Source organism: Rhinopithecus roxellana, chromosome 12 (genome assembly GCF_007565055.1).
Source record: "Rhinopithecus roxellana isolate Shanxi Qingling chromosome 12, ASM756505v1, whole genome shotgun sequence".
Taxonomy (NCBI): Eukaryota; Metazoa; Chordata; class Mammalia; order Primates; family Cercopithecidae; genus Rhinopithecus; species Rhinopithecus roxellana.
In genome coordinates this window covers 110896903-110922776 of record NC_044560.1, presented here as the reverse complement: position 1 = coordinate 110922776, position 25874 = coordinate 110896903, and the positions used below count along the sequence as shown (strand labels likewise).

At 42.7% G+C, this 25874-nt stretch overlaps 1 protein-coding gene across 6 annotated transcripts in view; it reads right to left on the bottom strand.

Moving 5' to 3' along the window:
* Positions 1–3791: 3791 nt before the first annotated feature.
* ZFP14 (ZFP14 zinc finger protein) overlaps positions 3792–25874 on the bottom strand; it is a 44962-nt gene continuing 22879 nt past the window's right edge. For 3 of the 6 annotated variants that reach the window (XM_030913584.1, XM_010368819.2, XM_030913585.1), the window contains exon 5: positions 6082–9175. In XM_030913584.1, coding sequence (XP_030769444.1) covers positions 7809–9175 — 1367 coding nt within the window. In that variant the 3' untranslated portion in view covers positions 6082–7808. Of the gene's footprint in view, positions 4605–6076; positions 9176–10596; positions 10900–25874 lie in introns of those variants that run through there. The other 3 variants (XM_030913586.1, XM_030913587.1, XM_030913588.1) reach the window with 2 other exon arrangements.

Sequence of the window (25874 nt, the reverse complement as noted above, 5' to 3'; positions counted from 1 at the left end):
TCCGAATAAATACTTTCATTATTTTTGTTTTGGAATAGGCTTATTTTTGCTTTGTTTTGTTTTTGTTTATGTTTTCAGACGGAGTCTCACTCTGTTCCCCAGGCTGGAGCCCAATGGAGCGATTTCGGCTCACTACAACCTCCCCCTCCCGGATTCAAGTGATTCTCATGCTTCAGCCTTCCGAGTAGCTGGAATTACGGGCGCCCGTCACTACGCCCGGCTAATTTTTGTATTTTTAGTACAAACGGGGTTTCACCATGTTGGCCAGGCTGGTCTTGAACTCCTGACCTCAGATTATCCGTCCACCTCAGCTTCCCAAAGTGCTGGGATTACAGGCGTGAGCCATCACACCCGGCCAATACCTGAAATATTTTAAGAATCCTGAAAATCAAAAAATGAGAATGAAAAAAAAAATACAACAAAGGCATCATTAAAAAGCACAGTAAAGAAAACACAATTGGCCAATAAACACATATGAAAAGATGCTTGACTCACTTGTAATCAAGGTAATAATTTTTTTTTTTTTGAAAGAGGGTCTCACTCCGACACTCAGGCTGGAGTGCAGTGGCATAATCACGGCTTACTGCAGTCTCGATTTTCCAGACTCAAGTGATCCATCCACCTCAGCCTCCCAAGTAACTGAGACCGCAGGCGCATGTCACCCAGCTAATGTTTATATTTTTTGTAGATACGGGGTTTTGCCATGTTGCCCAGCCTGGTCTCCTACTTCTGGGCTCAAGCAATCCTCTTGCCTTGGCCTTCCAAAGTGCTGGGATTACAGGTGTGAGCCAACGTGCCTGGCTCAGTGTAATAAATATGGAAACTTATAGCAGAGGCAGGGAAATATGAACACTCATATTCAATGATCAAAGGGATTCAAAACTGGAACAATGGTGGAGCCACAATTTGGCAATAAGCAGTGAAGCTGAACGTGTATACAGCCTATAACGAACAATTTCATTTCTAGGTAACACCTTAGATTCTTTACTCTTTAGGGAAATCAGAAAATACACAAAATGATATTCAATATAGCATCTTTATTACCACAGAAACTCGTTTATGTCCTTAATCATTGTTTAATATTATATATAAGCATGTTTAATACAAACATCAAGGATCAGGCTGGAACTTTTCCATTCTATAGAAAAGCACTAACCATCCATTAAAGCAGGTAGCTACTTTCAGAGCATGATGTGAGCGGCAAAAAGTTGCCCTGACTTATTACCCCCCAACACAACCACTCACCATAATGTCTAAAATTATACCCTTGAAGACATTTATTATGGTTATGGCAGCATCTACCAAAGCAGTTCCTATTCCAGATATTGGGACTGAGAATTCCACAATAAATTTGAGATACACTCAGTTAAATAAAAATGTCTTTACTAAATCTTTGACAAACTGAGCATATATACTTTGAATTCCTCAAAAGTAGATTTTTTTTCTTTTCTTTTTTTTTTTTTTGAGACTGAGTTTCAGTCTTGTTGCCCAGGCAATTGTGCAGTGGCACAATCTCGGCTCACTGCAACCTCCGTTTCCTGGGTTCAAACAATTCTCCTGCCTCAGCCTCCCGAGTAGCTGGGATTACAGGCACCCGCCACCATGCCCAGCTAATTATGTACTTTTAGTAGAGATGGGGTTTCACTATGTTGGTCAGGCTGGTCTCGAACTGCTGACCTCAGGTGATCTGCTTGCCTTGGCCTCCCAAAGTGTTGGGATTACAGGCGTGAGCCACCACGCCCGGCCAAAAGTAGATGTTTTATGTTTTGCTTCATTTGCCTATTTTCCCAAGAAATCTTTTTTTCAAATACCATCAAGAATTAGTATTCCTTGAAGCAAACTTCTGGAGAATGTTGAATTTAGGGGTCAAATACAGGCCTTCTGGAGGTATTTGGTGCTTGGGAAAAGAAACACTGACCTATTAGCAAAGATAGATTTTGTAATAAATTCTAAATAGCCGGGCGCGGTGGCTCAAGCCTGTAATCCCAGCACTTTGGGAGGCCGAGACGGGCGGATCACGAGGTCAGGAGATCGAGACCATCCTGGCTAATACGGTGAAACCCCGTCTCTACTAAAAAATACAAAAAACCAGCCGGGCGACGAGGCGGGCGCCTGTAGTCCCAGCTACTCGGGAGGCTGAGACAGGAGAATGGCGTCAACCCGGGAGGCGGAGCTTGCAGTGAGCTGAGAGCCGGCCACTGCACTCCAGCCTGGGCGGCAGAGCAAGACTTCGTCTCAAAAAAAAAAAAATAAATAAATAAAAAAAAATAAAAATAAATAAATAAATAAATAAATAAATTCTAAATAAACTTTATTTAGAATTGTGAAAAACAGAATCTTCATAATGAAGGTGGTCTAGATTTTGCTTTCAGAAGCTATCTTCATCTAATTTTTATTAGGATCATTTTAGCTGTGCAGAATTAATTGGTAAAATTTTTAGGATATTCCTTAAAGTTTTTATAAGTATCAGATTTTTTACTTAAACAGGGAGTTCACACACACACACACACACACACACACACACACACACACACACATTTTTTGTTAATCTATTTGGGTTCTACAGTGAGTTAATTATAATAACATATTCCTTTGGGGGAAAAATGTAATCCTTCTACATTTTTACTTGTATTGGAATGAATATACATGTTTGTGCATGTGTGCATGTATAGTTTTACCATATTATGTTTATTTATTTTTGAGACTGGGTCTCACTTTGTCACCCAGGCTGGAGTGCAGGGGTGCGATCTTGGCTCACTGCAACCTGTGCCTCCTGAGTTCAAGCGATTCTCCTGCCTCAGCCTCCCCAGTAGCTTAGATTACAGGTGCCCGCCACCATGACAGGCTAATTTTTGTATTTTTAGTAGAGATGGGGTTTTGCTATGTTGGCCAGGCTGGTCTCGAACTCCTGACTTCAAGTGATCCACCCACCTCGGCCTCCTAAAGTGCTGGGATTACAGGCGTAAGACACTGTGCCCAGCCTAGTTTTGCCTTATAATTTAAAACATCTCCCTGATATAATCTAGAATTGTGTCTCTTTTATCATCAATACTCATGTATTCTTTCATTTTCTCTTCCTTGATTATAATGCCAAAATCTAATCACTATTAACATTGAATCAAGTCTAATATTCTCTATTCTCTTAATTTCTACTTTCTACTGTACTTGACTGTTCCTTTTTTTTTTTTTTCTTTTTTTTAAACAGACTCCTGCTCTGTTACCCAGGCTGGAGTGCGGTGGCACGATCTCAGCTCACCGCAACCTCCGCCTCCCGGGTTCAAGTGATTCTCCTGCCTCAGCCTCCCAAGTAGCTGGAATTACAGGTATGTGCCACCACGCCTGGCTAATTTTGTATTTTTAGTAGAGACGGGGTTTCTCAATGTTGGTCACGCTGGTCTCAAACTCCCGACCTCAGGTGATCCGCCCACTGTGGCTTCCCAAAGTGCTGGGATTACAGGCATGAGCCATCGTGCCTGGCCACTTGGCTGTTCTTTACTTGGGTTGGTTTTATTTTGTTGTTCCCTTTTTTTTTTTTTTTTTTGAGACGGAGTCTCGCTCTGTCGCCCGGGCTGGAGTGCAGTGGCCGGATCTCAGCTCACTGCAAGCTCCGCCTCCCGGGTTTACGCCATTCTCCTGCCTCAGCCTCCGGAGTAGCTGGGACTACAGGCGCCCGCCACTTCGCCCGGCTAGATTTTTTGTATTTTTTTTAGTAGAGACGGGGTTTCACCGTGTTAGCCAGGATGGTCTCGATCTCCGGACCTCGTGATCCACCCGTCTCGGCCGTTTCCTTTTTCTTGACGGAAATGCTTATTCATTCCCTCAACACATTCATCTGTGTGACAGGCCTGGTGTTGCTGCTGTGGGTAAGTGAAGAAGACAAAGACTGTATCCACAAATAAGATTTCCTTACCACATTACAGGGTATTAATTTCTCACTGAACAGAACTTTGATGATATCTGATAAGGTTAGATGTGCAGGCATCTCACTGTCATTCATTTCTACATAGTCTATAATTTTGGTTTTCATTTTAAACATTTTATTATTGAAATTTCAAACACATACAAAAGTAGAAATATTAGAGCAATAAATCTCCATGAACAAACCACTCCACTTAAATTATCAACATGTTGCCAATTTAGTTCCCAGCTCTCTTTGCCAATTATTTTTCTTTTGCTGGAATATTTTAATCCAAATTTGTCAATCTTCATTTCATAGTATGTATCTCTAACACATAGGATCTTTTATTTTTTATCATCACATTGACATCATCCCTAACCAAATTAATATATGTAAATATCATTTAATATTAATCCATGTCCACACTTCCCCCACTGTCTCCAAAATGGCTTTTTATGTTTTGTTCAAACCGGCTGCAAGTAATGCCAACATACTGAATTTAGTTGACATGTCTCTTCAAGTCTCTTTTAATCTGTTAATGGTTGCCCTTCCCCTTGTATTTTCATGCCACGTATTAGTTGAAGAAATCAGGTAATTTGCTCTGTAGAATTTCACACATTCTGGATCTGTTTGGCTTCTTCCTTGTGGTGCCCTTTATAGCCAGCCCTCTATATTTGCAGATTCAACCAACCTCAAATAGAAAATACTCAAAAAAAAAAAAAAAAAAAAAAAGAATCAATAAAAATAAAAATACAATAAAAATAATACAAATTGCAAAATACAGTATAACAACTATTTACATAGTATTTACATTGTGTTAGGTATAAGTCATCCAAAGATTAAAGTATACAGTAGGATGTGAGTATGTAATATGCAAATACATACGATGCCATTTTATACAACGGACTTGAGCATCCTCAGATTTTACCATCACTGGAGGGTCCCGGAACCAATTCCTCATGGATACCAAGGGATGACCATACACTGTTCATCTAGTCCCCTTCTTTCAGTTCATTATTCCAGCAATAAGGCTTTGTCGATGGTGGTGTAGACTTCTTATTGCACTATGTCAGGAAGTGTGTGTGTTGTCTGACAGACCTATTTTTATTAAGGTTAAAATAGATCAAAGGGTTTAGAGGTGGCCAGCCTGATAAATCCACCATAAAAATCTCGCTATAAAATGTTTCACCTGGCCGGGCGCGGTGGCTCAAGCCTGTAATCCCAGCACTTTGGGAGACCGAGACGGGCGGATCACGAGGTCAGGAGATCGAGACCATCCTGGCTAACACGGTGAAACCCCGTCTCTACTAAAAAAAATACAAAAAATCTAGCCGGGCGAAGTGGCGGGCGCCTGTAGTCCCAGCTACTCCGGAGGCTGAGGCAGGAGAATGGCGTAAACCCGGGAGGCGGAGCTTGCAGTGAGCTGAGATCTGGCCACTGCACTCCAGCCTGGGCGACAGAGCGAGACTCCGTTTCAAAAAAAAAAAAAAAGTTTCACTTATTAGTTGTAGTACCCATTGAAGATTGTGTCTTCTGGACCCATTATTCCATTAAGGTCTAGAAAATGGTGATTTTTCTAATCCTATAATTCCTTCTGGATTTATTAGACTTCTTTAAAAAAGAAAAACCCATTCAATTTTTTTTTTTTTTTTTTTTTTTTTGAGACAGGGTCTCACTCTGTCACCTAGGCTGGAGTGCAGTGGCACGATCTCAGCTCACTGCAAACTCTGCCTCTTGGGTTCAAGCGATCCTCCCACCTCAGCCTCCCAAGTAGCTGGGACTACAGGCGCATGCCACCATGCCTGGCTAATTTTTGTATTTTTAGTACAGACAGGGTTTCACCATGTTGACCAGGTTGGTCTTGAACTCCTGGCCTCAAGTGATCCACCCATCTTGTCCTCCCAAAGAGCTGGGATTACAGGCATGAGCTCCTGTGCCAGGCCAAATCCATTTGAATCTGATGAACTTCTGGTGACCCTGAAATTTGGTTCACGTGGAAAAACGAAATGAAATGACAATTTTTCCTCTGATTTATTGATTTCAAGAATAATGAATTGGGCTGGGTGTGATGGCTCATGCCTGTAACCCCAGCACCCTTGGAGGCCAAGGAGGGAGGATCACTTGAGCCCAGAAGTTCAAGACCAGCCTGGGCAACACAGTGAGACCCTTTCTCTAAAAAAAAAAAAAAAAGAAAAGAAAAAAAATGAATTAATTAGCCAGGCACAGTGGTGCACACCTGTAGTCCTAGCTACTCAGGAGGTTGAGGTGGGCCCAGGAGGAACAGGGTATAGTGAACTATGCTTGTGCCACTGCACTCCAGCCTGGGGGACAAAGTGACACCCTGTCTCAAAAAATATACATATAAATTGGTGCTCTAGCATCTTTCATAGGTGACCAAATTATGCAGCCACAATCAAGTAAACTATCAAATTACTGGTGGGATCACATCAAAAACTCAACTTGAAACAACTCCTACTGGTTGAAGATACTTATAGAATGATGTTTTCTTTCTTTTCCACAGCAGTTTTATACACACACATAAATATACACAATAATATGAAATTCCTAGGTGGTTCATTTCTTTTAAGTCACATTTTTGATAGTTTCTAATTAATTTTGAACTGTGGTCAGACAAGAGGGATTGTAAGCCTTTTGCTTTTTGGAATTATGGGAAAATCATTTCCTGTTTCTCTCTAATTCAACAGCTGTACTACTAATGACCTCACACTCACGAAATTCACAGGGTTTCTTTTTGGCATGAAATTTCTAATGCAGCTCAAGTGCTGAAGAACTTCCTACATTCACTACAATCTAGATTTTACCTAGAATAAATTATGTTTAATAATTTCTGAGGGGTGATAGGAGGCATATCTACATTTATTATATCTATAGATCTTCCTTTTATGTGAATTCACTAATATTAATGACAATAACAATTATAGATAATATTTACAGAATACATGCTATATGACTGTGATTCCTCCAAGTATTAACTACTTACTCCTTGCAACAATCCTATTCCACAGTGTGACAGGCTGACTCTAAAAAGGCCCCCCAATGGTCCTGTCTCCAGGACCTGTTCACACTCTTGTATCATCCCCTTCTCTTGAGTGTGGGCTATCCTAGTAACTTACTTCTACCAGTAGAAGGTGAGGGAATGTTACTTCCATGATTAGATAACACATGATTGTAACTTCCATCTTGCCAGCAGACTCTCCCCGCTTTTGGCTTGCATGCCTCGATGAAGCAAGCAGCCATGTTGATGAGACTATTGTGGCCAGGAACTGCAGTCAGTGTTCAGCCAACAGCCAGCTAGAAACTAAGAATCTCAATGCAACAGGCCTCATGGAAATACATTTAGGTAACAACGATGTTAGTATGGATGTGGATCCTTCCCCAGTTGAGCCTTCAGATGAGACCTCAGCCCTGGCTGAAATCTGTAGCCTTGCAAGAGACCCTGAAGCAGAGGACCCAATTAAGTCATGCCTATACTTGTGATCCAAATTGTAAGATATAAATGTATGTTATTTTAAACTACTACATTTGTGGTAATGTATTACACAGCAATAAATAACTAATACACATAAGTACTATTATTACCATTTTACAAGTCAGCAAAATGAGGCACAGAAGCTTAGTATCTTGTCCAATAAATCACACTGGTAATAAAGTGGAGAAAGGGAGATAATGACAGATAAGGCTAAAGATTTTCCTACATTCATTACATTATTCTCATAGGAATTTGCTGAAGATAAACCATGTTTAAATGGTGTTGGAAGGCTTTTAAATCAACATATTCTTTCTCTTGTATAAAATTTATTATGTTTGGAATTGAGCATGGAACACATTTTCTCAAAAATGAATTTTCTGATGTTCTGTAACATCATATACATTTGAAGGCCTTCTTCTATTAAATTCCATTATGAATCTTCTGATGTTGAGTAAGGTGTGAATGCTGTCTAAAGGCCTTCTTACACTCCTTACACTTGTAGGGTTTCTCACCAGTATGAATTCTCTGGTGTTGAGTAAGAAATGAATAAAGTCTAAAAGCCTTACCACATTCCTTACATTCATAAGGTTTCTCACCAGTGTGAATACTCTGATGTTGGGTAAGTTGTGAGAGCAGTCTAAAAGGTTTTCTACATTCCTTACATTCATAAGGTTTCTCACCAGTGTGAATACTTTGATGCTGAGTAAGTTGTGAGAGCAGTCTAAAGGCCTTTCCACACTCTTCACATTCATAGGGTCTCTCACCAATATGAATGCTCTGGTGTGAAATTAGCTGTGAGTAACTACTAAAGGTCTTCCAACATTCCATACATTCATAGGGTTTCTCACGAGTATGTATTCTCTGATGGCGAACTAGTTGTTGTCTTAATCTAAAAGTCTTCCCACATTCCTTACATTCGTAGGGTTTCTCACCAGTATGAATACTCTGATGAACAGTAAGTTGTTGGCATATTCTAAAAGCCTTCCCACATTCCTTACATTCATAGGGTTTCTCACCAAAATGAATTTTCTGATGTACTCTAAGGTCTGGACCACATACGAAGGCTTTCCCACATTCCTTACATTCATAGAGCTTTTCAGCAGTATGAAGTCTCTGATGGCGTGTAAGGTGTGTACACTGTCTAAAGGTCTTTCCACAGTCCTTACATTCGTAGGGTTTCTCACCAGTGTGAATTCTCTGATGTCGAGCCAGTTGCTGATGTACTCTAAAGGCCTTTCCACATTCCTTACATTCATAGGGCTTTTCACCTGTATGAAGTCTCTGATGTTGAGTAAGTTCTTGGAGCACTGTAAAGGCCTTCCCACACTCCTTACATTCATAGGGTTTCTCACCGGTGTGAAGTTTGTGATGTCGAATAAGATGTGCACGCTGTCTAAAGGCCTGCCCACATTCCTTACACTTATAAGGTTTCTCACCAGTATGAATTCTCAGGTGTTGACTAAGTGTTGAGCGACGAATAAAGGTCTTCCTACACTCCTTACACTCATACACCTTTTCTCCATTATGAACGATCTGATACTCCGTAAGAAAATTGTGCCTTTTGTAAGTGGTCATTTTTTCAGAGGTAATTTTCACTTGCCCAAAATATTCCTCTTGTTGTTGCTTTTCCCCCTCAATCTTGCTTTTGCATTCCCAATCATTCCTAAAAACAGAACCCTGAAGGCTATAGCTTTTAATTCTTTCCATTATATCCCATTGAAATGAATATATTTCATAAATGTCCTTTTCTGGAGATAAAGTATTGGTCTTGTATCTGGACTCCAAATCTGAAAGAAAACAAGAAAGCAAATACATACTGTTTTCCTGTTCCAGAAAGGAAAAAACAAAGAACAAACAAACAAAAAAACTTCTGTAAAGAAATAAAAGGCACTAAAATAATGCCTGTTACAAGCTGAATGGATGAGACAGATCTCAAACATACACATTTCTGCCACAATCTTACATATGTGTACCTAAAAAACTTTATCTTCTACAAAAGTATACACTAAAAAATTACTGTGTTCAGAAGAAAAATAGGCCCGGAACAGGAACACTTAATTCTATGCATCTTTTTTTTTTTTTTTTTTTTGAGACGGAGTCTTGCTCTGTCACTTAGGCTAGAGTGCAGTGGCACAATCGGCTCACTACAACCTCCGACTCCCAGGTTCAAGCAATTATCCTGCCTCAGCCTTCCTAGTAGCTGGAATTACAGGCACACACCACCAAGCCAGGCTAATTTTTCTGTGTGTATTTTTAGTAGAGATGGGGTTTCACCATGTTGGCTAGGCTGGTCTCGAACTACTGATCTCAGGTGATCCGCCTGCCTCAGCCTTCCAAAATACTGGGATTACAGGTGTGAGCCACCATGCCCAGCCAATTCTATGCATCTTTAATCAGTAGAATACTAATAAATAAACTAGTTGACATCTAAAGGGATAAAGTAAAAGGCAGCTCAGCATGGCTAAAATCCACTTCATGTGTATTAAAATGCACAAAAATAAAGAAGCAATGCTAGACTTCAGGTCCTGAGACACTGCACTTGAAAATAAAGGCCAGAGCCAGTGAGGACGTCATTAAGGTGGGAGTAAGGTAAATTGAAGCCTGTCTTTAGATAAGAGGCCATGCAAGGTTGATGGGACATTCCTCTGGGGAGGGAGCCCTGGGTGCAGACATTTATTATTAATTTTCTTAAAACAGAGGTGAAATGGCTCCTGATAATAAAGCATCATATGGAAGGCCTTTGTCTTTCCTACTGAACATTATAAATATACCTCTACTAAGCTAGCTCCACTGGACTAGGACAATTACTCATGAGCTAATCATCTTCTACATTATACACAATTCTTTTGTCACTATTCTGCTAATGTGTACCATGGGACAGATTGCACTCTCATCATTTTGAAAAAGGGCAAGGCAAACATAGCAATAGAGTCCAGGAGTGCAGGTAGCGCTAGTGATTAGGAAAGCAAGTCAAATCAGTGAAGCCCTGATTTAAGTGTGGATAAGAATCACCTAGAGATTTGTTTAAACTATGCAGATGTGTTTTTAACTGACTGAAACCATCTATAGGACAAAGTCCTGGGCAAGTAATTGTTTTGCTCTTGTTTACATTCTTCAAGAAATCATTGGGATGCTGATCAACATTTGAGTCTTTCTATTTAAATGTTTTCAATGCTATCTCTTTACCATTAGAATAAAATATAAATACCTGAGCATAAATAATAAAGCTGCTGCTTGTCAACAAATCTCTTCTCCCATTTATTCTCTCTGTCCATAGCATACTGGGCCTCTTTCAACGCACAAAATGCCCCACAACTGTTCCAAATAAATAGGACTCTTCACAGGCTGCTCCTTCTTTGAGGAATCCTCTGACACTGCATGGTTAGCTGGTTTTCATTCTCAGCCTCAAATCAAAATCACTTCTTCACAAAGGCTAGTCCTGCTGGCCCTATTTAAGTCTATGCACTTTATGCTTGTCTTAGTCCATTTTCTGTTGCTTATAACGAAGTATCTGAAAATGGGTAATTTATAAAGAAAAGGAATGTATTATTATTATTTCTACTCTACTCTGACAGATTAAGGAGTTTATTTCTTAACAATTATGGGGGCTGAGAACTCCAAAGTTGAGGGACTGCATCTGGTGAGGGCCTTCTTGCTGGTGAGGACCCGGAAGAGTCCCAACGCAGTGCACAGACCATCAATGGGTAATGGGGGCTGAGTGTGCTAGTTCAGGTGTCTCTTTTGCTTCTTATGAAGCCATGTGTCCCACTGCCATAATAACTCATTAATCCATTAAGCCATGAAAGCCCTGTGACCCATTCACCCCTTATAGGTCCCACCCATGGGGATTAAGTTTCAACATGAGTTTTGGAGGAGACAAACATTCAAACCATAGCAACACTCTCAGCAAACTCTCTTTTCTTTTCTTGTTTTTTTTGAGATGGAGTTTCTTTCTTGTTGCCCAGGCTGGAGTGCGATGGTACAATCTCAGCTCACTGCAACTTCTGCCTCCCAGGTTCAAGTAATTCTCCTGCCTCAACCTCCCCAGTAGCTGGGATTATAGGCGCCCACCACCAGGCTCGGCTGATTTTTCTGTATTTTTAGTAGAGACAGGGTTTCACCATGTTGGCCAGACTGGTCTTGAACTCCTGACCTCAGATGATTTGCCCGCCTCGGCCTCCCAAAGTGCTGGGATTACAGTGTGAGACACTGTACCCGGCCATGCACATTTTTTTTCATATTTATAACTCTTTCTCCAATTTTTGAATATGTTTATTAATTTTCTCATATTATTCTGTTAGCCTATTTAGTCTGTTAAGTGTTATCCTTGAGTTACCCCTGGGGCAGAAACAATCTCTATTATCACCATTAATTAACAAATCCCAAATACATATTACCAGTTTAATTCTCATAATTATATAGTCATTAATATGTTTATCTGCCTCTAATCTTAATACCAGAGGTCCCCAACCCCTGGGCCACAGACCAGTCCATGGTCTGTTGGGAACCAGGCTGCACAGCAGAAGGTGAGCAGCCAGTGAGCGAGTATGACCGCCTGAGCTCCACCTCCTGTCAGATCAGCAGTGACTTTAGATTGTCATAGGAGCGTGAACCTTATTGTGAACTGTGTATGCGAGGGATCTAGGTTGCACACTCCGTATGAGAATCTAATGCCTGATTATCTGAGGTGGAACAGTTTCATCCCAAAACCACCTACCATTTTCTCCCACCCCAGTCCATGGAAACATTGTCTTCCATAAAACCGGTCCCTGATGTCAAAAAGGTAGGGACTGCTGCTTTATACCATATTATAATGATTTACTTATCTCCGCTAGAATTTATACTATTACTTATCAATTCTACACTTACTCAAACTTCTGTTGACCAGGTGCAGTGGCTCACACCTATAATCCCAACACTTTGGGAGGCTGAGGGGGGCAGATCACCTGAGGTTGGGAGTTCGAGACCAGCCTGACCAACTTGGAGAAAGCCCGTCTCTACTAAAAATACAAAATTAGCCAAGTGTGGTGGCAAATGCCTGTAATCTCAGCTACTCGGGAGGCTGAGGCAGGAGAATCGCTTGAACCCAGGAGGCAGAGGTTGGGGTGAGCCAAGATCGTGCCATTGCACTCCAGTATGGGCAATAAGAGTGAAACTCCATCTCAAACAAAACAAAACAAAACAAAACAAAACAAAACTTTTGTTCCTTCACATCCTTCCCTTGTGTGGTGCTATCCATTCCCATGTAGCCAACGCAAGTTAAGGTTTTTTTTTTTTTAATCACGCTAACATTGAAAGGCTTATGAAATCCTGAGCAAAAAGTCATGGTAAATATCAAGTACAGCAGAATGACTATCAAAAATGGAAGGGCGTCTGGGGTCACCTGAATGCATGAGAGTAAAAATAAAGGCTATGTTGGATGTGGGCTCGAAGATCATGATCCAGATGGGGTACTTTTTTTTTTTTTTTTGAGATGGAGTCTCGCTCTGTCGCCCAGGCTGGAGTGCAGTGGCCGGATCTCAGCTCACTGCAAGCTCCGCCTCCCGGGTTCACGCTATTCTCCTGCCTCAACCTCCGGCGTAGCTGGGACCACAGGCGCCAGCTACCTCGCCCGGCTAGTTTTTTTGTATTTTTTAGTAGAGATGGGGTTTCACGGTGTTAACCAGGATGGTCTTGATCTCCTGACCTCGTGACCTCGTGATCCACCCGTCTTGGCCTCCCAAAGTGCTGGGATTACAGGCTTGAGCCACCGCGCCCGGCCCAGATGGGGTACTTTCATGAAGAAAATCTAAAATGCTGAATGAAGTAAGCAAAGACATGGGTTGAGATGGTATAGGACAGGAGAATTTTTTTCTGTGACTACAGTATAAATGTGTAAAACTGGTGAAATGACCCAAAGAATAGTTTGTGGTCACTGTGAAACAAAATAGGAAAAAACAAAATGATGAAACCAAAAGACATCTTCACTTCAGATTTTAAAACTCTTTCCTAAATATAGAACAGTAATACTGAAAAATACTACATTATAGAGAACCTATGAAAATAGCTACAGATCTTAGAAGAACATTCATAGATACTTTTAAATTCTTAGAGCAATAGAAATGAAGGAAAATATGAGTATCCCACTCAAAAGTTACAAAAAGAACAACAAAGTATACTGAGGAACAAAGAACGAAGAAATAGATTAAAATGAAAGCAGAATTTCATTCATTAGGTAACAGAAATGAAAGTCACATATAAAAAAATCCAGGTTGGCCAGGCATGATGACTTATGCCTGTAAACCCAGTACTTTGGGAGGCTGAGGCCGGAGGATTGCTTGAGCCCAGGAGTTCAAGACCAGTCTGGGCAACATGGTAAAACCCTATCTCTACAAAAAATTAGCCAGGCATGGTGGTGCTTGCTTATAGTCCCAGCTACTCGGAAGGCTCAGAGAAAGAGGATCATCTGAGCCCAGCAGGCAGACATTGCAACGAGCCATGATTATGCCACTGCACTCCAGCCTGGGTGACAGAGCGACAACCTGTCTCAAAACAAACAAACAAAAAACCCAGGTTGTTTGGAAAACAAAAACAAAAACAATCAGTGGAACACAACCATTAGCTAAGATAACAAGAGAAAAAGGAAAGCATTCAAACAAAATAAAAAATGGCCACTAGCTGTTCAGTGACAACTCACCATAGAGCTCTTTTTTTTTTTTTTTTTAAGACAGTCTCGCTCTGTCACCAGGCTGGAGTGCAGTGGCACAGTCTCGGCTCACTGCAACCTCTGCCTCCCAGGTTCAAGCGATCCTCCTGCCTCAGCCTCCCGAGTAGGTGGGACTACAGGCACAGGCTACCATGCCCAGCTAATTTTATTGTATTTTTAGTAGAAACGGAGTTTCACCATGTTGGCCAGGATGGTCTTGATCTCTTGACCTCGTGATCCACCGGCCTCAGCCTCCCAAAGTGCTGGGATTACAGGCGTGAGCCACTGCGCCCAGCCACTCTCACGTTTTTTGTACATCTTGTTGGCAGAAGCACTACCTACCTTTGTTCTGGGATATCTTTTCAAGAATATTTCTATACTATAACAAACAGCCTTGCAAGGTAGAGATAATGTCTCTCTCTGGATCAATAGGCAGGTTTGCTTGCTTGTTCAGGATAATAAAGGTAATGTCTCCTTCCAAGCTAAGGCTACGTACACTTATTGCCCATGATGAATGATTTGGGTTCTCTAAGCTCAGTGTTCCTTTTCTATAAGGCAGCTCACTGCATGCTCAGGAACTATCTAGACCCATCCGTATCAGCCTCATGTGACTTGCAAGCAAGGAGGAACTGCTGGCTGTGCTGACAACAATCAAATCCTTTGTCTTTGACTGAGAGTGTGTGTTTCCTGCCAGCATCCATGACACTATGGCAAGCTAACTTGTCAGCTTGCAAGTAGGGTGAAGTTGTAGAAATAATATAGTTCTGGACACCAGTAAATAACAAAAAAGAATATTTTGAAAATCATAACGGACTACTATGACAACCAAGGCTGATTACTAACAAAGTATAGAAAAAGTAATCAAGGCTGGGCACAATGGCTCACGCCTGTAATCCCAACACTTTGGGAGGCCGAGGCGGGTAGACTCCTTGAGGTCAGGAGTTCAAGACCAGCCTGGCCAACATGGTGAAACCCTGTCTCTACTAAAAGTACAAAAATTAGCCAGGTGTGATAGCAGGTGCCTATAGTCCCAGTTACTTGGGAGGCTGGGGCAGGAAATCACTTGAAACTGGGAGGCAGAGGTTGCAATGAGCCGAGATTGTGCTACTGCACTCCAGCCTGGGCAACAGAGCGAGGCTCCATCTCACAAAAAAAGAAAAAAAAGAAAGAAAAAGAAAAAGACTCACTCCAAAAATTATTTTGATTATCAAAATTTGAGAAAGCACTCAATTATATTTAAAGCGGCCCAGAACATTTTATAAAACCTAAAACTCCAAATTATCTTTGAGTATAAAAATGAAATCAGGCTGTGCGCAGTGGCTCACGCCTGTCATCCCAGCACTTTGGGAGGCTGAGGTGGGCAGATCACCTGAGGTCGGGAGTTTGAGGCCAGCCTGGCCAACATGGTGAAACTCTGTCATACTAAAAATACAAAAATTAGCTGGGTGTGGTGACACGCACCTGTAACCCCAGCTATTCGGAAGGCTGAGGCAGGAGAATCACTGGAACCCGGGAGGTGGAGGTTGAGGTGAGCCAATATTGTGTCACTGCACTCCAGCCTGGGCAACAGAGTGATTAAAAAAAAAAAAAAAAAAAAGGTCGGGTGCGGTGGCTCAAGCCTGTAATCCCAGCACTTTGGGAGGCCGAGACGGGTGGATCACGAGGTCCGGAGATCGAGACCATCCTGGCTAACACGGTGAAACCCCGTCTCTACTAAAAAAAATACAAAAAATCTAGCCGGGCGAAGTGGCGGGCGCCTGTAGTCCCTGCTACTCGGGAGGCTGAGGCAGGAGAATGGCGTAAACCCGGGAGGCGGAGCTTGCAGTGAGCTGAGATCCGGCCACTGCACTCCAGCCCGGGCGACAGAGCGAGACTCCGTCTCAAAAAAAAAAAAAAAAAAGTCTTCTTTCTCTTAGCCCACACGTATTCCCTTCGAAAAGTCAATTTCTAATGACTTTCTCTGGTCACCAGTCACCTAGAATAGGCAAAGCCTACAGAACAGAAATATAAGTAGTTGGGTGCCATGCAATAATACTACAGGGATTGGAATTAAGGATTGACATGTCATTTTAAATGAAATTGTGTAACTGGCTTTTAAGTACATTTTTAAAGGACTGGGTAGGTACTTGAGTCGATACTTCTGTTTGACATGTTCAAGCCACAAATACACAAATATATAGCTGTCACTGATAAACCTGGGAAGCTGACCCCTTTAGTCCAGGTTGGCCTTCATGAGATCAGAATGCCCAGTTCCTAATTATCAGGGTAACACCAGCTGACTCCCTGATATGTAGGTTCTGGAGAATGTCTTATCAGGACAGTCAGGGAGGTTAGGATTTTTTGTTTGTTTCTTTATTTGTTTGTTTGTTTGGAGATGAAGTCTCACTCTGTCGCCCAGGCTGGAGTGCAGTGGTGCAATCTCGGCTCACTGCAACCTCCGCCTCCTGGGTTCAAGTGATTCTCCTGCGTCAGCCTCCCAAGTAGCTGGGATTAGAGGTATGCACCACCACGCCCTGCTAATTTTTGTATTTTTAGTAGAGACAGGGTTTCATCATGTTAGCCAGGCTGGTCTTGAACTCCAGAGTCAGGATTTGACCCCACCTGTGCTGCAACCTTCTGGGACCTCCTGTAGGAAGTGCTGTACCTGCTTTGGAAGAAGCAGCCTCAGAGGAAATAACAGCAACTGGTTCCTCCCCAGGATATCCCAGAAACAAGAGGTGGAACTTAAGCTGGCTTGTATTTTTTTTTTATCAATGCTCTGACTCTGTATCTCAGTGGAAAATTCTATTCAACAAGAAGAGGGTCGGGCATGGTGGCTCACACCTGTAATCCCGGCACTTTGGGAGGCCGAGGTGGGTGGATCACCTGAGGTCAGTAGTTCAACACCAGCCTGGGCAACACGGTGAAATCCCATCTCTACTAAAAATACAAAAAATTAGCCAGGTGTGGTGCCACGTGCCTGTAGTTCCAGCTACTTGGGAGGCTGAGGCAGGAGAATCACTTGAACCCAGGAGGCAGTGGTTGCAGTGAGCCAAGATTACGCCATTGCATTCCAGCCTGGGCTATAAGAGGGGAACTCTGTTTCAAAAAAAAAGAGGAAGAACACAATTTATTCTCCTCTAGAACTAAAAAAGTTGTATTTTATCAGAATAATATACCAGTTTAATTAATTTCTTTAATGTTCTTTGAAAATGTGAAATTACAGACTAGGCACAGTGGCTCACGCCTGTAATCCCAGCACTTTGGGAGGCCAAGGCAGGTAGATCACCTGAGCTCAGGAGTTTGAGACCAGCCTGAGCAACATGGCAAAACCCCATCTCTACTAAACATTAGCCAGGCACGGTGGTGTGCACCTGTAATCCCCAGCTACTCGGAAGGCTGAGGCAGGAGGATCACTTGAACCTCAGGAGGCCAGAGGTTGCAGTGAGCCAAGATGACACGATTGCACTCCAATCTGGGTGGCAGAGCAAGACTCTGTCTCAAAAAATATATATATATATAAAATACATAATTTTTATATTATATATTATATATAAATACAAATGTTGAAATGAAAATTAAAAATCTAACAGGTAGCTTTAACAACAGGTTAGACTTAGCACACGAGAAGACTAGTGAATAGAGGCATGGATTTGAAGAAAATATCAAGGTTGAAAGGAATAAAAAAGAACAACAGATAGACTGGGCGCAGTGGCTCATGCCTGTAATCCCAGCACTTTAGGAGGCCAAGGCGGGCAGATTGCTTTGAACTCAAACTCCACAAGCTTGAGACCAGCATGGCCAACATGGTGAAACCCTGCCTCTACTAAAAATACAAAAAAAAAAAAAAAAAAAAAAAGTAGCTGGGTTTGGTGGTGCTTGAGCTGGGGAAGTGGAGGCTGCAGTGAGCTGAGATTGTGCCACTGTACCCCAGCCTGGACAACAGAGTCACACCCTGTCTCAAAAAAAAAAAAAAAAAAACAGGGCCGGGCGCGGTGGCTCAAGCCTGTAATCCCAGCACTTTGGGAGGCCGAGATGGGCGGATCACAAGGTCACAAGATCAAGACCATCCTGGCTAACACGGGAAACCCTGTCTCTACTAAAAAATACAAAAAACTAGCCAGGCGAGGTGGCAGGCGCCTGTAGTCCCAGCTACTCGGGAGGCTGAGGCAGGAGAATGGCGTGAACCCGGGAGGCGGAGCTTGCAGTGAGCTGAGATCCAGCCACTGCACTCCAGCCTGGGCGACAGAGCGAGACTCCGTCTTAAAAAAAAAAAAAAACAAAAAAACGAAAAACAGAAAAGAACGCAAAAGATACATGCAACAACATTAAAGTGTCTAACATATGTGTAACTCACACAGAGAAAAGAACAAAAATGAGAAACAAACACTATCTGAAGATATAGTAACCAGAATTTTCCCAAACTGACAAAACACATCAAACCCAAGATTTAAAAAAATTCCTAGCTGAGCCTAGTGACTCAGGCCTGTGATCTCAACAATTTGAGAAGCCAAGGAGGGAAAACTACTTGAGGCTAGGAGTTTGAGACCATCCTGGGCAACATAGGGAGACCCCATCTCTAAAAAAATACAAAAGTTCACTGGGTGTGTGGTGGTGTACACCTGTGGTCCAAGCTACTTGGGAGGCTGAGGTAGGAGGATCACTTGAGCCCAAGAGGGTGAGGCTGCTGTGAGCTAAAATCATATCACTGCACTCCAACCTGGGCATCCAAGCAAGACCCTGTCTTTAAAACAAACAAACAAACAGAAAAAAAACTTCCTAAATACTTCCAGCAGATAACACCACAATATCCACCACACTATAAAACTACACCACAATATAATTGAGATTTTTACATTTCACTGCAATATAAAAGTAGGCACACCAATCTGTTAAAAAAAAATCCTAAAAGCAGCTAAAGGGAAAAAATACCTCTAAAACAATTATCTCTGAAGGAGTTACAATGTAAGTGACAAACTACTACTCAATGGAAATAATAAAAGACAGAAGACAAGGAGAAGATATTCGCTAAGAGAAAATAACTGCCAACTCAGAATTCTATTCTCCACAAAAATAAAGACAAAATTTTGTACCCTGCAAAAATTAAGATGAACGGCCAGGCACGGTGGCTCACGCCTGTAATCCCAGCACTTTGGGAGGCTGAGGCAGGCAGATCCTGAGGTCAGGAGATCAAGACCATCCTGGCTAACGTGGTAAAACCCCATCTCTACTAAAAATACAAAAAATTTAGCCGGGCGTGGTGGCGGGCGCCTGTAGTCCCAGCTACTCAGGAGGCTGAGGCAGGAGAATGGCGTGAACCCGGGAGGCAGAGCTTGCAGTGAGCCAAGATTGTGCCATTGCACTCCAGCCTGGGGGACAGAGCACGAGACTCCGTCTCAAAAAAAAAAAAATTAAGACGAAATAAATATATTTTCTAATAAAACCTAAGAGAATGTATTGCCAGTGGGCACAATAAAATAAATACTAAGTAAGTTATTTGGGTACACAGAAAATGGTTCCAGATAAAAGCAATGCAATGCAGAAAATAATAAGGCACACTGTAAAAGGTAAATATGTGGGCAAATGTAAACAAACATTCACTACATTATTACAATTAGAAATTAATGCCCTGTGGGGATTAAAATGTGGAATTAAGATACATGACAACGTGGCTAGGTACAGTGGCTCACGCCTGTAATCCCAGCACTTTGGGAGGCTGAGGTGGGGGGATCACCTGGGATCAGGAGTTCAAGACCAGCCTGGCCAAATGGTGAAACCCTTGTCTCTACTAAAAAATACAAAAATTAGCCGGCATGGTGGTGCATGCCTGTAGTCCCTGCTACTCAAGAGGCTGAGGTGGGAGAATCACTTGAACCCAGTTGGCAGAGGTTGCAGTGAGCCAGAATCCCACCACTTCACTCCAGCCTAGGCAATAGAGTGAGACTGTATATCACACACACACAAAAAGATATATGACAACAAATGCACAAAAAACTGAGGACACATAAAAGGAATTAAACTACTATTAAGGGTTGGGTACAGTGGCTCATGCCTGTAATCACAGTACTTTGGGAGGCCGAGACAGGAGGATCATTTGAGCCCAAGAGTTCAAGACCAGCCTGGCCAACACAGTGAGACCCCCATCTCCAAAATAAAACAAATTAGCCAGGCATGGTGGTGTGTACCCGTAGTCCTACCTACCCAAGAGGCTGAAGTGGGTGAACTGCTTGAGCCCAGGAGTTTGAGGTTGCAGTGAGCTATGATCACACTACTGCACTCCAGCCTCAGTGATGGAGTGAGACCCTGTCTCTATAAATAAATGAATAAATTTTTTAAAATTCTATTAAGATCCGGCCAGGTGCAGTGGCTCATGCCTGTAATCCCAGCACTTTGGGAGGCCAAGGCTGCTGGATCACAAGGTCAGGATATCGAGACCATCCTGGCCAACACGGTGAAACACCGTCTCTACCAAAAATACAAAAAAAAAAAAAGCTGGGCGTGGTGGTGGGCGCCTATAGTCCCAGGTACTCGGGAGGCTGAGGCAGGAGAATGGCATGAACCCGGGAGGTGGAGCTTGCAGTGAGCTGAATCGTGCCACTGCACTCCAGTCAGGGCAACAGAGCCAGACTCTGTCTCAAAAAAAAAAAAAATTCTATTAAGATCCCTACAAGTTTGAGAAAGATATAAAGAAGCTAATTGCAGGTTCAATGCAATAAGTAAATAATGTATTTGTTAATCTCTAAGGCAACCACAGGAAGAGAACTAAATGTATGTATAACGATCATGTTATAAAAGGAAAAACTAGAATAAAAATGCTTGATTAATCCAAAAAAGGCAGGAGAATGAAAAAAGGAAGAACATATTGAGCAAACAGAAAAATACTGGGAAGACAGCAGATTTAAATCCAAATACATAAGAAAATTAATGAAATGTAGATGGATAAAATACATCAATTAATAGACAAAAATGGCTGGGCACAGTGGCTCACACCTGTAATACCAGCACTTTGGGAGGCCAAGGTGGGAGGATCCCTTGAGGCCAGGAGGTTTAGACCAACCTAGCAACACAGTGAGACACTGTGTCTACAAAAAAATGCTTAAAAATCAGCCATGTGTGGTGGTGTGCACCTGTAGTCCCAGCTACTCAGGAGGCTGAGGTGGGAGGATCACTTGAGCCCAGGAAGTTAAGGCTGCAATGAGACATGTTCATGTAACTGCCCTCCAGCCTGAGGCAACAGAGAAGACCCTATCTCCCCCCAAAAAAAAAAAAGAAAAAGAAAAAGATCTTCCTTACCAACACTGCGGATAGGATGCTGTTTCCATTGATGGGGGCAGCCTGGTGCAGGCTGTTGCAGTCCAAGCGCGGTAAGGGAAGTATTCAGAGAAGAGCAGCCCACCATGTACCGGGCAAACCTATCAGGAATCTAACATTTTCTCTTAACCTCCCACTAGTACCATTCTCAGCAAAACCACTATCATCTTCAATTTGAACAAATGAAATAGCCTCCTAGTGGGTCTTCCAATGATCCATCATGCCCTTATTCAATCTATTTTCTGTAGAGTGATTTTTTTTTTTTTTAAAGACAGAGTCTTGCTCTGTCGCCCAGGCTGGAGTGCAGTGGCCGGATCTCAGCTCACGGCAAGCTCCGCCTCCCAGGTTCATGCCATTCTCCTGCCTCAGCCTCCCAAGTAGCTAGGACTACAGGCGCCCGCCACCACGCCCGGCTAGTTTTTTGTACTTTTTAGTAGAGATGGGGTTTCACCGTGTTAGCCAAGATGGTCTCGATCTCCTGACCTCATGATCTGCCCGTCTCGGCCTCCCAAAGTGCTGGGATTACAGGCTTGAGCCACCGCGCCCAGCCTGTAGAGTGATATTTAAAAATCAGCTCATGTAGGCCGGGTGTGGTGGCTCATGACTGTAATTCCAGCACTTTGGGAGGCTGAGGAAGGTGGATCACGAGGTCAGGCGTTCAAGACCAGCCTGACCAACATGGTGAAACCCCATCTCTACTAAAAATACAAAAATTAGCTGAGTGTGGTAGTGTGTGCCTGTAATCCTAGCTACTCGGGAGGCTGAAGCAGGAGAATTACTTGAACCCAGCTCAGCAGTGAGCTGAGATCACGCCAGTACACTCCAGTCTGGGCGACAGAGCAAGACTCCATCTCAAAAAAAAGAAAAAAAAGAAAAAAAAAAAAAAAAAAAAAAAAAAAACCAGCTCATGTTACTCCCCTGCTCAAAAATCTCCAGCAGCTTTCTACCACACTTAAAATAAAAAATGTCAGATGCAGCTGAGTGCAGTGGCTCATGCCTGTAATCCCAACACTTTGGGAGACTAAGGTGGGAGAATCACTTCAGCCCAGGAGTTCAAGACCAGCCTGGGCAACATAGCAAAACCGCCGTCTCTACAAAAAAATGCAAAAATTTTCCAGGGGTGGTGGCATGCACATGCGCCTGTAGTCCCAGCTACTTGGGAGGCTGAGGCCAAGGTGGGTGGATCACAAGGTCAGGAGTTCAAGACCAGCCTGGCCAACATGGTGAAACCCTGTCTCTACTAAAAATACAAAAATTAGCCAGGCGCGGTGGCGGGCACCTAAAATCCCAGCTACTCTGGAGGCTGAGGTGGGAGAATCGCTTGAACCCGGGAGGTGGAGGTTGCAGTGAGCCGAGATCGCGCAACTGCACTCCAGCCTGGGCAACAGAGCGAGATTCCATCACAAAAAAAAAAAAAGTCAAATGCCTTCTCCTATGATAAACCATTACATGATCTTGCTCTTGCCTAACATTATCTTGTTTCTACACCTTTCACTTACCTTTTGAATAAGCATCTTAATCATCTTGGGCTTCCTGCAGTTCCTCAAACATACAAAGCTCCCCTCTCCCCACCCAAAGCCTTTGTATTTGCTATTCTCTGCCAGGAATGTCGTTGCTTTAGATATTCATATGGCCTGGGCTCTTTTTTCATGTCACTACTCAAGTATCACCTCCTCAAAATGTCCTGACCACCCTATTTAAAATATCCCTCTCTACTTCCATTCTCGCCCAGGCTGGAATGCAGCAGCGTGATCTCGGCTCACTGCAACCTCCACCTCCCAGGTGCAAGCGATACTTCTGCCTCAGCCTGCTGAGTAGTTGGAACTACAGGCGTGTGCCACCACGCCCAGCTAATTTTCGTATTTTCAGTAGAGACAGGTTTCACAATGTTGGCCAGGCTGGTCTCGAACTCCTGGCCTCAAGTGATCCTCCCGTCTCAGCCTCTCAAAGTGCTGGGATTACAGGTGTGAGCCACTGCGCCTGGCCCTTCTTACTTTTCTTAATCCTTGTTGCTACCTAGTGTTACGTATTGGTGTACTTGTTTACTTAATGTCCTTACTCCTATTAAGATGGAAACAACATGATTGCTGGGACCCATTGGTCTCATTCACATCTGCTTCACTAGCGTCCAGCACAACACTTAGTTCCGACTAGGCACTCAAGTACTTGCCAAATAAATGAAGGAATATATTTCTAGCCAATGAAAGACATATCAACCTAATCATAATAGAAGCTGGGAAGAAACTGGGTCCTAAATATGGACTGAACTGTGTTCCCCAAAATTTGAATGTTGAAGCCCTAACTGTATTTGGAGATGGGGCTTTTAGGAGGTAATTGAGGTTAAATGAGGCCTAAAGGTGGGGTCCTAATCCACTAGAATTACTGGCCTTTAAGGAGAGGAAGAGGGCCAGGTGCAGTGGCTCACACCTGTCATCCCAGCACCTTGGGAGGCTGAGGTGGGAGCATCACTTGAGCCCAGGAGTTCAAGACCAGCCTAGGGAATACAGTGAGATCTCTGTCTCTACAAAAAATGTTTTTTAAAAATAGCTAAGTGTGGAGGTATGTGCCGGTAAACCTAGCTACTCAGAAGTCTGAGACGGGAGGATTGCTTGGGCCCAGGAGTTCGAGACTGCAGTGAGCTGTGATGGTACCATTGCACTCCAGCCTGGGCAACAGAGTGAAGCCTTGTCTCAAAAAAAAAAAAAAAAAAAAAGGAAAAAAAAAAGGAAGAGAGTGGCCTCTTTCTCTCTCTGTGCCATATGAGGACACAGCAAGAAGGCAGCTGCCTGCAAGCCAGGAAGAGACTTCACCAGAACCTGGCACCCTGATTTTGGACTTCCAGCCTCTAGAATTGTGAGAAAATACATATCTGGTGTTTAAGCCACCCAGACTATGGTATTCTGTTATGGCAGCTTAAGATGACTAATACAGATTTAGATAGAGATGAAACTGTAGTCACCGATCCAAAAAAAGAGTAGCCCCTCTCTTTGTCAAATCTTTTCCCCTTTCCCCTCAACAGCATCCTTAAAAAAAAACTTTTTTATTTTAAAATAATTACAGAGCAAATGGAAGTTGCACAGAAATGTACAGAAAAGTCTTGTGTAGACTTCACCCAGCCCCTCCCAGTGTTAACATCTTAGGCAAGTATAGTACAATATTCAAATCAAGAAATTCATGGGGCCGGGCGCGGTGGCTCATGCCTCTAATCCCAGCACTTTGGGAGGCCAAGACGGGTGGATCACCTGAGGTCAGGAGTTCGAAACCAGACTGGCCAACATGGTTAAACTCCTTCTCTACTAAAAATACAAAATTAGCCAGGTGCGGTGGCACATGCCTGTAATCCCAGCTACTTGAGAGGCTGAGGTGGGAGAATCACATAAACCCGGGAGGTGGAGGTTGCAGTGAGCAGAGATCCCACCACTGTACTTTAGCCTGGGCGACAGAGTGAGACTCCGTCTCAAAAAAATAAAGATAAAAAAAGAAAGAAATTAATGTTAGTATATTCCATAAAGCTTACTTAGACTTCACCAGTTCTGTGTGCACTCATGTGTGTTTATGTGCATAGCTCTATGCAATTTTATCACAGGTAGCCTGGCAAAACCACCACCACAATCAAGATACTCACCCATACCATGACTGCAAGACTACCTTGCATTACCCCTTTCTAACCCAAACCATCCTCTCCTCCCTACATCCCTATCCTTGGAAACCACTAATTTGTTTTTCCATCTCTATGTTATTTTGCAAATATTACATATGTAAAGTCATGTGGTGCATAACCATTTGTGATTGATTTTGTCACTCAGCATAATTTCCTTGAAATTCACCCAAGTTGTTGCATGTATCAAGAGTTTATTCCTTGCTGTTGATCAGTCTATTCATGGTATTGGTGTGCCTTTCACTCAGTTTTAACTGGGCTACTTATCATTTTAGCACTGAGTTGTATATACACTAGATACTGGTCCCTTGTCAGATATGTTTTACCACTATTACTCTCCCAGTCTATGACTTACCCATTCATCTGCTTATTGGTATATTCTGATGAGACAAAGTTTTCAATTTGGATAAAGTCTAATGTATTGATTTTTTATTTATTTTGAGACAGAGTCCCGCTCTGTCACCCAAGCTGGTATGCAGTGGTGCGATCTTGGCTCACTGGAACCTCCACCTCCCGGGTTCAAGTGACTGTCCTGCCTCCCAAGTAGCTGGGATTACAGGCATGCCACCACGCCCTGCTAATTTTTGTATTTTCAGTAGAGATCAGGTTTCGCCATGTTGGCCAGGCTGGTCTCAAACTCCCAATATCAGGCAATCTGTCCGCCTTGGCCTCCCAAAGTACTACGATTACAGGTGTAAGGACCTCGCCCGGCCTGATTTTTTTATTTTTATGGTTATTGTTTTCACTCAAGAAACCTTTGTCTACTCCTAAGTCTTAAGTTGGGATACTCATCACTGTCCTGTTTCCCTCTAAAAACTTTATGATTTTAGCGTTTATATGTAGGTCTAAAAAC